The 16,481-nt window shown below is 35.0% G+C and overlaps 1 protein-coding gene across 2 annotated transcripts in view; it reads left to right on the forward strand.

Moving 5' to 3' along the window:
- LOC131068421 (immune-associated nucleotide-binding protein 9-like) overlaps window positions 1-16,481 on the forward strand; it is a 55,181-nt gene that overhangs the window by 16,642 nt on the left and 22,058 nt on the right. For both annotated transcript variants that reach the window (XR_009372076.1, XM_058003611.2), the window contains exons 3-5: window positions 7,293-7,567; window positions 10,368-10,523; window positions 10,599-10,712. Coding sequence is in view for 1 of the 2 variants with exons in the window: in XM_058003611.2 (XP_057859594.2) it covers window positions 7,293-7,567; window positions 10,368-10,523; window positions 10,599-10,712 (545 nt within the window). In the remaining variant the exon portion in view is untranslated. The remainder of the gene's footprint in view (window positions 1-7,292; window positions 7,568-10,367; window positions 10,524-10,598; window positions 10,713-16,481) is intronic.

Genomic DNA, 16,481 nt, shown 5'->3' on the forward strand with positions numbered 1-16,481 from the left:
ACTATACACTCCCCTTGTGTACTTTGATGCTATATATACTCTTGATGATATACTCCCCCTTTTTGACAAACATCAAAATTTAGTTACCATTTGGAGGTGGCAACTGATCAAAAATGGATTTGTACATTGTCTTGGCTTCGGTGAGAGCGACAGAGAGTGCATCCTTTACACTATCCATTAAAGAATTCTGTGCATTAATATCAGCCAATGATGAAATAAAGCCATCTAAAGTGCTTCCCTCTTGTGTAGTAGAGAGGTAAGTGGCTCAGTTCAGCTGTTCTTGAACGGATGAAAGATGAGGAAGGAATAATGTTTGAAGTGTCATTATGTCCATCTTGATCTTGTGTTCTTCATTCCTCAGTTCCAATTGTTGAGTCATGAGCTGTTGTAGCTTAGTATAAAAATTTTGAACTGAATTGGGCTCGGGGGTCAACTTATTTGAGAGATCGCTGATCTCTTTCTCAATTACTTCTGTTTTATTCTTAATGTCCTTAAGGAATAAAGAAAATGTGCAGAGTTTTTGAAATAATGAAAGAATGTGCTTGAGTTGAGGGGACAACTCAGCAATAAATTTGACAAGTTTTACCTTGCCAACAACTATGGATTTCTGTACTTCCTCTATCATTTTAGTAGTTAGCTCCTTGTCTTTTAGTTTTCTCAAGTATTCGGAAGCATCTACTCTAGATGTCTCAATCTGATTTAGGAGTTCATCCAATTGAATATGGATGGCTGCATCAGTTGATACTGTAGCTGAAGGTAACATATCTGATAGTAAGGTCTTTACCTTCTGAAGTACTTTATTCTTCTTTTGTATGGCCAGTTGCTTCTCCTATTTGGTCTTTGCTTTACACACTTCACCGAATTCAGTGAGTGCTTGCCCTTTCAATTTGGAGATGTCTACATTGGGCAACACTATTGGTTTTGATAAATCTATTTTGAAACTATGCCTTTTCAACTTCTTTTCTTTACCTTTCACCGAGTGAACCACTACAATAGCTTGAGAGGCTTGAGGACCCTCAGTAGGTTGCTTGGTAGAGACAACACTTTGGTCGGTTTCTTTAGCCTCGATAGTGTCCTTCAGTGTCTCGGTGCTTGGTGTCTCAGCTGTAACATTTTCCATGCTAAAAGGTACTTGAGAGGTTTGTTCTTGTGAAGTACCTTCTGCTGTAGACTTTTGACCTTTGGTGCCTTCACCTGTATCCTGAGGAGCTTCGGTTGTAGTAGGTTGATTGATCAGTGGGTAAGGCTGAACTTGTTCCAAAATAGATTCACTGGAGACAAGTTTTGCATAAGCATTGCCTTCTATCATTTATTGTTCAGGTGCCTCTACATCCATGATATCTTCATCTATTTGAATGGTGTCAGCAGGGTCTTGCTCTGTGACATCAGGCTCTTGGTTGGTGACATCGACTATTTCCACTGTAGATTGTTCACCAGCATTCTTTCTTCAAAAGATGTCCTTCCATTGCTCTTTTGTTTCCTTCTCCACTTCTATATACAGGCCATTCATCAATTTCAAGGCCTTTTGTTTTACTGTAAATTATGTTTGGCTGTTTGTTAGATGTTCTTTTATTTCATCAACTAACATATCAGGAAAGAGATGCACCAGACTTCTTTCTCTAATTTGTTTCTCCGAGTCTAGGGAATATTGCCATCTAGTTTCAATATGTGCATATAATTCCTTAGGAATATAATTACATACTTCTAATGGGACCACTCGGAATTTTAGAAGTATGCAAATGACAGCTTCTTCAATTTGCCTCTTTTGATCAACAGATTTGGATTCATATTTGACAAATCTGAATCCACCAAATCCACCATATTCCTTTAGATTATTACAAAAATTTTCTACACTATGTACATCTACCTTCTTGCTTTTCACAATCTGAAATTTACTTGCATCTTTAGATTCGGTATCACTTGACTCTTTTGGCAAAATGAGTCTCCGAGTAGATTTCTTGTAAGTTCTAGTTACCTTAGGAACGACAACAATCTTTTGTTTCTTACTCGGTGATGCAGTAGATGCCCTTGTGTTAGGTCTCTTTGTTGGAGGGGTCGGTAGGGCCATTGAAGTGTCCTGTTTCTTTCTCTTCAACACTTTTCCCTTAGGCAATTCGGTGCTAAGTGTTATGGCTGCTTCTTGGGCTTCTGTCTCCTCTTCGGTGATGGCTAGAACTCCTTTGACAGGTGTGGAGGAAGACTCTTCTCCGAATTTCTTAGTTAATGCCTTAATCATCTTTGATGCCTTCCATGTAGCTTTGGGTACTACAATGCTTATCTTTACTTTTTCTTTCACCTCTTCATAGGTTCCATACCTCAGCTTGGTAGCATGCCTTGATAGTGTCAGAAATGCATCGATTTGCTGTTGTGTGATATCAAAATCAATCTCATAACCCATAGGTGACAAAGATTGAGTCCTCGATTCCACAACATTCACATAACAGTAATCGGTGTTGACCTCAAAACATATTTCATCTTTGTATATTTCTACCAGCTGTGGTGGAATCCGGTACTTGTTATGCATTTTCTCTTGGAACTTGCTGAAGTAATCATCCATTATATCATTGAAGTTATCTCCTAACTTCTTGATGAAGTCATTGATCTGATGGGTGATTGGTCGGTGTAGTTCCCAAACAACTTTATCAATTGTTGGAAAAAACTTCTAAAAGTAGAAAAACATACATACAAGTAGTGATCCAAATTTTAGAGTATTTGCCGAGTTGTTCTTCTTTGACTTCCTGATTGTTTTCAGATTTTCAAACAAGTTCTTCAACAATACTTCACACAAGTCAATTTTCATGCCTTTCTTAACAATTTTGTATGCTAAGTCCACTGCTGCACAGGGTAGACTATTTTCCCTTGCCGATTGCAAGAAACAGTAACCAATTACTCTAATGGAAAATTTGAGTTCAGGATCAGTGACATTGTTGAACTTCAGACCTCTGCAATCAGATTCTACTCTAGTCAAATTGATCAATTCCTTCTGTGATATCATTTTCTGTGCTCGGGCATGATCATAGATAGGATAACCGGTGATCAGATGAATGATTTCTTTAGTGATCTTAAACGGTTGCTCTTGTAGCCATATGAAATCATCATGCACTCGGCTTAGTACAAACTTGACCCACTGGGGTTTGAACACACGGGGATAGGTTAGGGCTTCAGTCAATCCCTTGATTTTGATATGCTCATACTTGCTATCTATTTTACCATCTGTGCACAATTCATCATATGCATCTTTGATCTCAACATGACCGAGTTCTTCAACACGGCATTTGGTGAAGAATCTCACATCCTTGACTAACAAGACTCGATCCGGGATGAGTGAAAATGCAGTTTTGTCATCCGGTTCTGATGCAATTTTGGGAGTCAAAGAGTATTTTAGTGAGGGCTTCTCTACATTCTTGACAACAATGGTCTTGGATCTTAGGTGCCATTTTGATTTCAGATAAAAATTGACACAGGAACCTTCGGGTTTGAGAACTTAACAAATGACAGACGCTTCACACTCAGTAGATAATAACAACTTAATGAGTTCGGTAAACCAGCTTAGCAATGCGATGAGATTCGATGTAAATACCTTAGATTTTTCTTTGAAGATGGTTTGATTGCCTTGATTCACTCTGCTCTGCTTCTCAAAAACTTGGTGAATGAAAATGACCGCAAAAAACCTTTAAGTACTCAAAAATACCTTAGCGGGCTCCGTGCAAGTTTGGTCAAAGATATTAAATGCACTCAGTTCTACTTAACTTTCTTTCCCTTTTTGCGCTTTAACCGAGTAACCAAATTTCCTTCATATACCGACTTGACAAGCTTCCTAAATTCACCGACTTGACAGATTTCCTCTAAAGTGCTCCAAAAGACTTTGATAGAATTTCAAACTTACTACTACATCTTACTATGTAGATTTTGAATTCAGTACATACTATAATAGGAACTGTTTAAGATTTAACCTTGTGAGAATGCAGTCCCTTCATACCTTTACCGATTAATTTGGAGTGGGAGCACCTAACTCGATAGGTAAGGTGCTTTCTTTATTTGACACAATTTCCTTCTTTCTCCAAATCATCTTTAATTTCTCTTTTATTTCCTCAGTGTCTTTTCTAGGTTGATCTCTGCAATCTCTAGCCAAGTGTCCAACTTTGTGACAATGAAAACATGCCATACTAGGATTTCTCCATGATCTTCGGTTATTCATTCCAAACCTTATAAAGCAGTTGGCACTTATATGTCCATATCTTCCACAACATTCACACCATATCCTTGTATTGTAATCCCATGGTACTACAGAATATTGTCGGTAAGGATCTATTGAGTTCGGTAACCTCTAGTATTTGCTCGGTGTGCAGACCACATGTGGTTCTTTTGCTTAAACCAACACTTCTTGGTACTATGTCCATATCTATTGCAGTTTTTATAAAACCCTTTGAATTTTGCCTTATGATAATTGTTAACAGACTTTTTCCTATATTGATTAGATGTGTGACCATATTTATTGCAATTGTAACAATAACCATTGGTCTTAGTGGGATTCGATTGTTTACCTTTTTTGATTTGACACGTGTTGGCAGTATGAACTTGATTTCCACAGTAGTTGCAAATAGGCTTCTTTCTTTTGATGTTCTTCTTGATTCCAGCTTGCTTTGATGATTCTCCTCTCTCTGTAGTGTAGATTCCCTTCTTGGTAGAGTCTTTTCCTTTGTAACCGAGTCCTCCTTCTTTGTAGGGTCGTCTTGTGTTCAGTTGCTCATCCAACATCTTTGATGCTTCATAACTCTTCTTCAGTGTTTCCTTGGATTTCTTCTCTGTTTCAAGTTCATTGCTCAACCTTGATACTTCAAGTTTCAATGCTTGATTCTCATCATCTTTCAGATTTGCTTCATGATGTGCATAACCTAGTTGATCTGACAGATTTTGTTGAATCCTAGTCAACCTTATGATTTCATCATCCTTATCAGATACTAAAGCTTCAAGTTGTTGTTTCTCTATTTCTAGATCTCTTACTTTGTCCTCGGTTGTCCTCAATGCATCAAGATTTTCAGTCATCTGTGTACTGAAATGTTTATGTTCTCTTTTCATTGCTTTTAGTTGATCAACCAGTGCTTTGTTCTTTTCTTTCAATTGTCCAATAATTTCTTCAGTCTCTTCAGACATACTGTTCTCAGATGATGTCTCAATTTGTTCCACTAACTCTTGAGAGTCTTGCAAATCATTAGATAATCTTCTTCTCACTTTTAGAGATTTTTGCATTTGCCTTTGCATGTCTGCAATCACTTGATTAGCATGATCCAATTCTTCTTGTAGATACACAATCCTCCGAGATTGTTTGTAGCCTTCCATTGATAAGATCTTTCTCTTTAGGCAGTTAAACCCTTTTCCAAGATTCAAGCTCTGATAGCAATTGTTAGGCCCAATATGGAAAGCTAATGTACTGAGAGGGGAGGGGTGAATCAGTACTTCAAATCCTTTTATCAACAATATCTTTACTATTATGCATAAACCAAAAATTGCTGTAACATAACATAAAGCTAAAATAAATGAGTAACAATCATACACGATTCACTCCATAACACATATATTTTGGTTATGCAGAAACTCTTGGTTAGAGAGAATAATTGCGGTGGGGATGACACCCACAACTTCACTACTGCAATAATAAAGAGTGCTTGGTTAGAGCTACATATTTAGCTATTTCTGATAGCTTACCCTATTAGGAGTAACAATATCTATTAGATCTACCTTGCTAAAGGATTTTACAACACTTTATATAAATGCTGCACCTGGTTAGAGGCTTTACAATTTATAGACTTGATTAGAGTCTTTTACCCCATTAAAGGTTTCTCTTACAACTTCAAAATATTACAATAAGACTTTACAAATATCTGCAACTTTACATCTAAAATGCTGTAGCAGATTCTATGTGTTCAAAATAAGATTACCTTGCCTATAGCATACCTCGGTAACTCATAAAGTAACTCGGTTTACCCTTCCGTTTACTCTGTTCTTTGACTGTTCTCTGATAACCTTCTCAGTGACCTCTGTGTCTCTGTAATAGTCATAATACTCTGTGATTTCTCATGTATCACATAAGTCTTACTTCATACACATATGCACACACATTTCTCTCATTCACATATATCTCTAATCCTAAATTCATGCTGTATAAATAGATTTCTTATGTCGGTGATCTGATTCATTGCTTCGATCTTACAAACATGATTTCTCGAATAAATAACCATGCAAAATAGAAGGAGTCAACAATATTTAATTGAAAAATTAAAATTTTAAGATACATGGATGTGTGAACTAATAATGGAACGAAGACATGGTAGTCAATATAAACAGAATTAGAAAGAGTTAAAAAATTGGAATATATAAAAAATGAGAATGAATAGAAATTAAAGAAGGAACCATTTGACATCATGTCTAATCAATTGTCCATATATAATTATATTAAAACATTCCATCAAATAAAAAACAACTAAATATAGATTTATATGAATATGGTAAGTTCACCATTACAATCCTATCCCATCTTAAATATAAATTTATTCCTGAATACTAATTGAATGAAATGCTTACTTATTGTGGTAATGTATCGCTTCATAGAAATTTGCAATCAATCGAATTTTAGAGTTGGAGTTGGTAGTGAGATTTGAAGCCACCTCCTCCTCTTACTTTACACTCTTCATCTTGAAATACCCACGAATGCATTTAAGGACCTTGCTGTATCATTCAATAGACATCTCCATAACTTTATTCTGAGGAGTAAAGATTGATGAATGCTCTTTAAAACCGAAGGAAAAATAGTAAATTAAGAGTTGAAGGAGAATGGTTTAAGTTATTCAAATTATGACCATGCAATACTTGAATTTAGTATATTGAATTCTGGTTTGGTTGGTGCGCAAACGAATTTTATTTGTTCTCTCCGGGGATTCAAAGTTCAATGCTCCATTATATAAAATTACTTGATTGTCAGAAATATTTATGGTGAAATCCATCTGTGTAGACATCCCGTCGTTCCCTAAATAAATAGTGAATATGTTGCAAAGGTTTTTTCAAACTCCAGACTTTGACAAGTACAAATCGGTTCATGTGCTGCAAGAATTATGTCTCCAATGACCGGAGTTTTACAAAATACATGGTCAAGATGAATATCTAGGGTTACAAATAAAATTTGCTAGAAAAAGTTGAATATCGATCTCTGCATCATTGTCACTTCAAACTCTTTCCCAGTATAATTTACTTAAGATGTTAAAAGATAAAGAGAGGTCGACTACTTTTCACTGCAGGTCTGTTTGATACAAATGTCTCAAAGGAATTTCTTCAGAAAGAAATTGTCAAATGTATTGAGCTCGCAAAGGATGGAGTGCATGGAGTTCTTTACGTTCTCTCTGTTAAAAACCGCTTTACAGATGAAGAAGCAGATGTTTTAGATAGCTTACAGATGCTATTTGGACCCAAAATCCTCAACTACATGGTGGTTGTCTTTACTGGTGGTGATGCGTTGGAAAAGGAAGGGTTGACATTACAAGACTACTTGAAGGACAGCCCACAAAAGCTCAAGGTTAGATTCTTTCTTACTGGAGTTCAATGCCCTATGTTGCACGCATTTTGTTATTTTTCCATTTTCTTCCTTATGTGGTATTGTTTGTTAGCTGTTAAATTATAAATTTGTTGCTGTTTGCCTCTTGGTATTGTTTCTTTTTGAGCTTCTGTATAGCATTTGCCCCTCCTTATAAAAGAGTTGGGCCCTTTAAAATCCCTTATTTAACAATAATCATCCAGTTAACTATTTCTTGCCTCCTAAATTTAGTAGAATAGTTATAGTAGATTAGAAGAGAATAGTTGCAGTCGACTGAAAAGGAAGATTGCTTTAATTGTAAAATGGCTTTGTCTCCTCAAAAAGCTCATTCAAACTGTCCACATTTCTCAAAATGTTTTCAAATTTCTTATGGATATCTTTGCTGCACACTCTATGACGAAGTGCCACTTGGTTTTAATCACACCTTTATTACAAAAGATGCAAGTTCTTTCTTCCCACTTTCCCTTGAAGACTGTCTATCTCTTCGTTTCACATCTAAAATGATGAAGACTAGCACTATTAAAATTTTAGTCTTTCTCTTACTTCCAACCATCAAATAAATTTTTTCATCATTCTTCTCCATAAAATTGAATTCTCATATAATTAACTGTCATACTTGATTTCTCTCTATGCTGAGTAGGTGTGTTGATTCCACTTGCATTAGCCGTAATAATTTGCACTTGTCTTAGGAATCAGCACCAGTGCATGCTGCAAGTAAGGGGTTTGCATTGAAATTGGCCTTGAATCCATCTTATGGTCAATTTGAATCAAGGACAAGAGTAAAACTCTTTCCTTTAACGTCAGGAAAGGGTGATATAATCGGAGGTTTCTTAGTTTGCTGTTCATAAAGAGTCACTTGTCGTCGAAGTAGTGCCTTCTTGCCATTAGCAACTTTTCAAAATGTTATCAAGATGTACAGTATCGGCTCCAACATGGACCATACACTAGGAATACGTTTTTATAAAAATTTGTTCTAAAATTTTAGATGTCATCTATGTTTGCTACTTTTCATGTTTGTTTCTTTATGAGGCCTCCTATTTGAAAGTTGAAAAGCTCTTCAAAGATTTTTTTTAATTTTCAGCGATGGTTACTACAGTTTTCAGTGGATGGCATGGGAATTCTACTATTTGCTATGAGAATCTAGTAATCTGATATTATAACGATAATCTGGTAGTCTGAGATTACTTTCTGTTCACCAATATTGTATGGCCTTATGTGCCAAGCGGATAATTAGGGTTCTCACAAGCAATGAACCATATAAATTTCATGTTCGCCATTCCAATTTATTTGGACTCCCTCATAGGGGTTGGACATTGACACGCTCCTTATTATGAAGGAATCAACACTATCATTATCAAAAGCATTTGGAAAGCCTAGGAAGCTCTCAAGCTTTGATACATTGGGATGGATATCACAATGGTTTGTCCATTAAAGCTCTCAAACTTTGATACATTGGGATGGATATGATTTTCACAATTAATGGATCATTTTGTGGTCACTGTTATTCAACACTCAAGGGAGGCTGTTGATCCTCTCACCTTGGACCAGAGCTTTGAGATTCTTTAAAAGAGAAATCTGAACCTTACTATTTCTCATTCATTTGGTGACCAAGAATTTATTCCCTTAACTAGATCTTATATAGAAATATCCATTCTTGAATAAAGAGTAGGATACTGACCAGGTGGTTCTAGATTCAATTCCCCTATCTTTATTAGGGAAACTAGGAATACTTTCTATGAAACCATGGTGGAAAGACTGGAAATGGTATGTAGACACTCTCTTTTGGAGTTACAAACCCGTTAAGGGGTACTCTTGACTCACCTTATTTGTCTATAGTGTATCTCAACTTGATTCTTGCTGACAATTGCAATATTTTCATGGAGTTTGACAAAAAAGGGTTTAGGGAGTTTGGGATGCTAATCTTGAGTCCAAATTGGTTCATTTTGCTTGGTGCCTATTGCATCAAGGTCTACTTGTGTGGACATGTCTTACCCATATAGCATTCCCACTTCGAATTGTGTTTTTTGTGGCCAAATCAAGTCATTCAATTGTCTTTCTGGTTTTGCCTGCATGTTAAAAAATCTTAGAATTGGATCCATGGCTTATTTTAGGTCCTTTTGGTCCAATCCCTTCTTATTAAACATGATTTTTCTTGAAGACTGACCTTTCTTACCTCTCAAGTTCACTCTAATATGACACACTTTCAGGGTGAAAATTTTGTTCAACAAATGAAAAGACAAAAAAAAAAAGCTTTATTTAATCAAATGTTTGCTAACAAATGCTTTTAATTATATTCTAAAGCTATGTTTTGCTTTGATGTTCTTATGAATATTTGTGCATACTAATAAAGTTGCTCATCTTCAGCTTCTACTTGACATGTTCCCTGATTATCTCTCCTTCTATATTAAAACTAACACATTTCAACATCTACGATAGAATTATCTTTCTTCATCATCCTTATAACCAAGTACATTAATCCCTGAACATTTACTTGTTCTAAATTAACATTTATTGCTCATTCTCAACTATAATTCATTAATGTAGATTAGTTTATCTTAAATTCTATGCATGTCATTTTATTACTAGATTTAGCTTAGAAAAGGTTAATTTTCCTTACAAGTGTATATTTGCACTTTGCAGTTTTTATCATTATACTTGTTTTCTTTTTAATCTATTTTTTAAATCAATTAACTTACTCATCTTTTTAGACATGAAGTATAACATATTCAATGACATACTTTTATCCAGAAATGCCATATTGATGTCTTTAAGCTTAAATCAGGAGGTTCTTCGAAGATGTAACATGAGAATGGTGCTTTTCGATAATAAAACTACATTGGAAACAAAGAAGCAAAAACAAAGAAGTGAATTACTGAAGCAAATAGACACTATAACAGCTGAAAATGAAGGTCGGCCTTATTCGAATGAGTTGTTCCAGGTATGTATGAACATAGTTGTCCAGTAATTAGATGATGTAGTCCTCGACATTCACCCATTTGTTTTGTTTCTTCAGGCAAGACCAGAGATGTCTCACACTCAACAGGTGGGTACTGATTCAAGAAGGGGAAATTCCAAAGAAGAATTGGAAAAGGCGAATGCAGAACAACTCAAACGATTAAATGATATGGTAATGTATTTCACTTTATGCATTAGATTGACTTTCTAAAAAGGCGTCTAACTAGTCCTATAAAATATGGGAAGAGTATAATTTCTGGGTGATTTAAGCTTTTTGCCTTTGCATGTCTGGTTCTTACTACCTGTACTTGTTTTATTCTCATTTTCAAGTAGTTCCTTTTACTTCACTACATCGCATGTCATCCTTAAATTCAAACTATTGTTCTGATGAGTATTTGATATCATAGATTTAAATTTCATGATATGTGCATGTATAAGTTGTTACATATGAATTAAAACTACGATAGAATTGAAAATATGATTGCTATTGAAATCTGAATGATTCTATCGTGGAGTTTGCTTGGCCACTACCAACGAAATAAGGAAAAAAAGGTCTAGTGGTTAGTATTTGACAGGGCAATTTGATTGTTGTTTTTTAATTTTAGAAACTGGTATGTTTTATGATTGATAATCCGTTCATAAGAATTTTTTTTCCTTACAGAATCAATCCATATCTACCCTTTAAAATTAATGGAAAAAATAATTAGAAATAATTTCACATTTAATTAAATGTAAAGAATTAATGAAAAATACAAGAGATACAAATAATCTAAAATTACTCAAGTGGGAGTTTCAATCTTTGTGGGTCCATAGATATGCTATATCTGTCGTGATGAATATCTAGGGAATGCAAGATCATTTACCATGTATGCTATCCTTGCCTTGGTGGCCAAAATTTTACCCAAAGTTATCTCTATCTTCCTACTATACAACATCACTATGAATAACTTCTTAGGCCTAATTGGTATTTGATGCACCACAATGAAGGATGGTGAAACCTCAAAGAATAGGCTATACAAGGAACTAGTAGAATCTTGATAGATTGACATTTGAAGCTTAATCTTCTAAAATAAAAGTAAAATAATTCTAAATAATGAGAGAAAAATATAACATACACCTATGAAGGTATGCTTAGTAAATATCCCTCATTAATGCATCCCAACGTATTTGGTTATGAGGCATATACATATACATGTTGAATGAAAATAGGTAAAAGTTTGAGTACAAGGAAATTAAGTTTATCTTAATTGGATATGGTATTGGTGTGAAAGGTTACAATCTCTAGGACATAGTGCTTGGAAAGGTTCTATATAGAAAAAGTATCATCTTAAGAGACATAAAACTTTCCTCTATTGAAATTTAGCTAGAGAAAGAAGAGAATGAAAAGGTTGTAGTTCATTTTCTACTCACTTTGATGACAAATTAATAATAATACCTTTTAGACTTGATGACAATGAGATATTTAGTTGCTCTAAAAGTTTAAAATAAGATCTTAAAGAACCTCAATGCGAACCCTTGAGGAGGTCCATGTATATAAGGCAATAAGCTAGAAGGTATGGTCATAAATTATTGGATTCTAGTTATATTTTTATTTGATTGTTAACATTGATGAGATAAGGACTATAAAGGAAGTTATTGGTAAGAACAATTTAAATTCCTAAATTGAATCCACGAATGAAGATATTGCTGCATTAAAGAGGAACAATACATGAGACTTGGTACCTTTACTTGAAGGAAATGGAATCATTAGATACAAATTGGCGTTTAAGAAAGTATTTTGTCTTTATGGTAGTGCAAAGAAGAATAAAGAAAAGTTCTTCACAGAGGGTTATTCATAGGTGGAGTATTTGATTATGGTAAAAAGTTTCTTTCCTAATGTGAAGATCACATCCTTTAGGTTCATATTATCACTTACCAAAACTTATTATTTAGAAGTTGAGAAGGTGGATGTGAAGATAACATTTCTTCATAGTGACTTGGACGAAGAAATATTTTTGTCACAACCAAAGAATTACATTATAAAAGGTAAAGAGATATGTTTTAGAAGTTAATTTTTTTTTTTTTATGATAAAAAAAAATCCTAACATATGGTACACAAATTTTGATTCCTTGTGTTAAGTTTGGGATTTATTTGAGATCACTATTAGATTTGGCCAAGGAAGTTTGTGTAAAATGTAACAAAAAACAAATGAAAATTATAGGCTAATGAAGAGATGATTTAATGAATTGATCAAATGAGGTAAGTGAGGCTAGATATATAGACAATGAGATAATTGAATTTCCTATTTTGGAGGGAAAAGTAGGCAAGCATACAAATGACCAACCTCAACTACCTAGCCAACTATAAGCATAACACCTAAGCCTTAGTAGGCATGAAACCTAAGTATTATTAAGCACCGACATCCCCCTTAAGCATAGATAAGGTGAGGAGAAAAGTGGGTCTCAATAAAAAGTATAATAAGATACCCAAGTACAATGCATTCATAAACAAGAGAATTTTTTTTTGGGAAAATTCACCCTAATGAGGGTAGAATATACTCTACAGAATGAGAAGTTAAAAATCCATGTAAGGAAAAAATCCATCTGATAAGAGAGGAGAAGAAGAGAGATCAATTAAACCCCCTCAATTAAAAACCTCCCTCAATGATGGTAGATGCCTTACAATGAATTCTGGAGATGATCCAAGTGTGATGAACATAATTTGTCTCTTTAGGAAGAAATAGTACCATAGAAGAAATAGTACCATAGAAGCACACAATTTATTTTTCCATTCCTAAAATGAATGTGGGGAAGTAAAACTCAAAATGAATGAAGCCTTTAACTACTACTCAAGTGTCTCCATGTTAATGAAGAAATGTCCATAGCCAAATTAGGTGTAGGGGACTATTAGAATCAAATGAAGACCAATGTAGATCATAGTCCAAAGAAAATGATGATCCCTCCAAATGTTTCTCAAATGTCTCTACACGAGTACCAAATGGTGACAAAGAATGAGGTAGATAAGAAACAAGAGGGTTTAGATATGCCCTCATCATATTTGAAGAAGAAGGTATAACTCTAGTTATCATGAAAGAGAATGTAAAATATCCTCAATAGCATCTTCCAAGTCTACAAGATAGGAAACACAAAATAAATTAGGAATATTTACTAAGTACTCATCCAATATATTTACCTAGAATAAAAAATTCTTCTTGTGTGGAAATATAGAAAGCATTTTTCCCATAATCCTCATCCTCACTAAAAGGGGAAGAAGAATCTGCCTCAAAATAATCTCAAGTAGATCCAAAGTAGAAGAGGAATCTTTAAGAGAAAAGTGAGAAAATGTATACAACCTAGCTTGGTTATCTACTCTTCCTAAGGAAACTAAATTTTTGCTTTCCAACTCTCTGATCTCAATTTAATTTGGAGTAAATGCAACTTCTTGTGACCTTACCTATATGAGAAATATGATATATCTATAGGATATTAGTTGAAGATATTGACACACTTAGAAAATTAGTGAATGTGCTTCCTTCAACCTCAATAGAATTGCTCCCTACAATTATTATTGGAGTATCATTACCAAAGGTAATAAGAGACATGTTATGAGGTTCTATAGAAGATAACTTAACCTATGAAGAACCCATATGGTGTGAAGTGTCCTATTAAATAATCCAAGATGAAGTTGAAGAAGTTGTTGCAACTAGTACTCTGGCCTTAGATTTTTCTTTTCCTTTGTCATTTTTCTTCAAAGATTCTTGGATTGATGAGAACTCTTTGATAGATTTAGGAACCCATAGATTATTCTTCTTAAGAAGATTTGAGAGGTGATCAATCTATTTTTTTAAACACTTGTACTCATCATGCCCAAAAATATTATAGTAGGCACACTTAACCATTTCCTTAGGTTTTCTTTGATTTGAAGAAATTTCTATGTTTGGTTTGTAGGGATCCAATTTTTGTTCTCCCTTATTCTCCTTGTGGCTTTGATTGTGTTTCTTCATCCTTTGGTGTGAAACCTATTGTGTCTCATTCCTAGTTATAAGGGCTTTTGACTTACTAGACTTTAGTGTCCCTATTTGAACTAACTAATCTTGCTCCCTTGTGAGGTTAGCAATAAGGCATCTAAAGAGGGCATTTTCTAAGTGGTTCCCATAACACTCTTTGTGGAGTTAAAATTGAACTATATACTGAATAATTAGGGCCAATCTTAGATGAAATGGAGAGTTTTAGAATTCATCATTTTTTTTTGTTCTATATTACTTAAACTACAACGTTAGTGATCTAAATTTGGTAGATAAATATTTTAAAGTGTCAATGGAAGTGGGGCTCGAACTAATGAGGTCAAGCTCTAACTCATGATCTCTGATTTCATCTTGCTTCTCAAAGATTTTTTCTAGGATATTCCAAATGTCCTTTGGAGTGTTTAAAGCTTCTACATAAAAGAGACATGGTGAAGATAGATCTAGACATAAGAAACCAAAAGTTTTTGATTAAGGGAAAATGGGTTTTGATGTGCTCCTGAAATCCATTACATCAAAAGATCAAAAGATAGCCATTAAAGAACTACAAAAAGAAAGAGACAATAAACATAGAAAAGACAACTGACTAGCAAACAAAAGGCCAACAATAGAAAGACAACAAACAACAAATAGGACCGATAGAGAAAAAGCCAAGACTAGGTAAAGTTCTTAAGAAGCTTGACAACTTCCAGCTCCAGTTGCTCCATGTTTTCAGCCGTCCGCTTAATTTCCTCAATCTCCCCGCTTTGGCTTTTCTTTTTTTTTCTGGTGCTCGCGTGAGTTCTTCTATGTGACCGGTCTCCTTATCTTCAGGGGTGTCTTCCTTCACCTTAGTGATGTCCCCATAGGCCTTTTCCCCTTGATCACTATCAAGCTTGCTGATAAGAACCATCATGCTTTTAGAGGCAGCCTTTAAGATCTTATGAATTTGCTCCCCAATCTTCTTGAGCATATTCTCACCCCTTCCAACCTTTTTTCAGTATCCGTAGCTCTGTTCTCTAGGATTTGGAAGCTATTACATTGTGCATTAATGACCTCCTCAACATTATTGATTGCTTTGGTAAGTTCACTTAAGCAATCAAGGAGGGAGCTAAATTTACTAGTGCTAATAGCTTCTAAAGTCTAAATTTTGTTGGCTTCCTAGGTTTGCTTGGCTTTTATACTTGCAATTTTCTTCTGAACCTAGAGGAAAACCTTGTTGAAGCTATCCGTGCCATTTTTGATGCAAAGTTCAATATCTGGATGGGAGCCATCATGGGCCTTGTCTCCTTCAAGATCCAAATTCACCTCCAGACCCACCTCCCTCAAATCTATGCTCTTAGCTTCCTTCATGGTGGTGTCCTCCCCAACTAGACCCTTATCCTTAGAACCAGTCAAGAAAGGCGAACATTTCTTAGCTCCCACATCCTCATTTTTTCAGAGTTTTCCTTTTATGCTTCTGGCTAGAGAGGATTTGGACCTTCTCACTGTCAATCTCCATATCATCATCAGTCCAGTCTTCCTCCTCATACCAACTTTCATCATCCTCCCCCTTCTACTTCCTTTTGGCTGACCCTTTACTCTGATCTTCTTGCCCTATTTTTCTTCTTCTTTTGCTCAACCCAGTGATATGGGGGTCATCCTCAACATCAACTTCAATGCCACAACCTTCACCATCATCATCATCATCATCGTCTTCCAATTCCTCGTCTGACTCAGAAACCTCTGCAATGCTCAGATGAATGGTGGTATCCTTTATGTGATTATACAAAATCACTATCAGATCCTCATGCATAGCATGATTGGTTTTGGGGTTGGAGATAACGTCTTTTATCCCAGTATTTAGGGTACAACACAAATAATATGGTTCTCTTTATATTGGAAATGGTTGAGAATAACAAAATGATAGCTCTAAACCCTAGTAAATCTCCCATCTAAAGTGATAAATTCCATAATAGCAA

Source organism: Cryptomeria japonica, chromosome 3, assembly GCF_030272615.1.
Source record: "Cryptomeria japonica chromosome 3, Sugi_1.0, whole genome shotgun sequence".
In the NCBI taxonomy this organism is placed as follows: domain Eukaryota; kingdom Viridiplantae; phylum Streptophyta; class Pinopsida; order Cupressales; family Cupressaceae; genus Cryptomeria; species Cryptomeria japonica.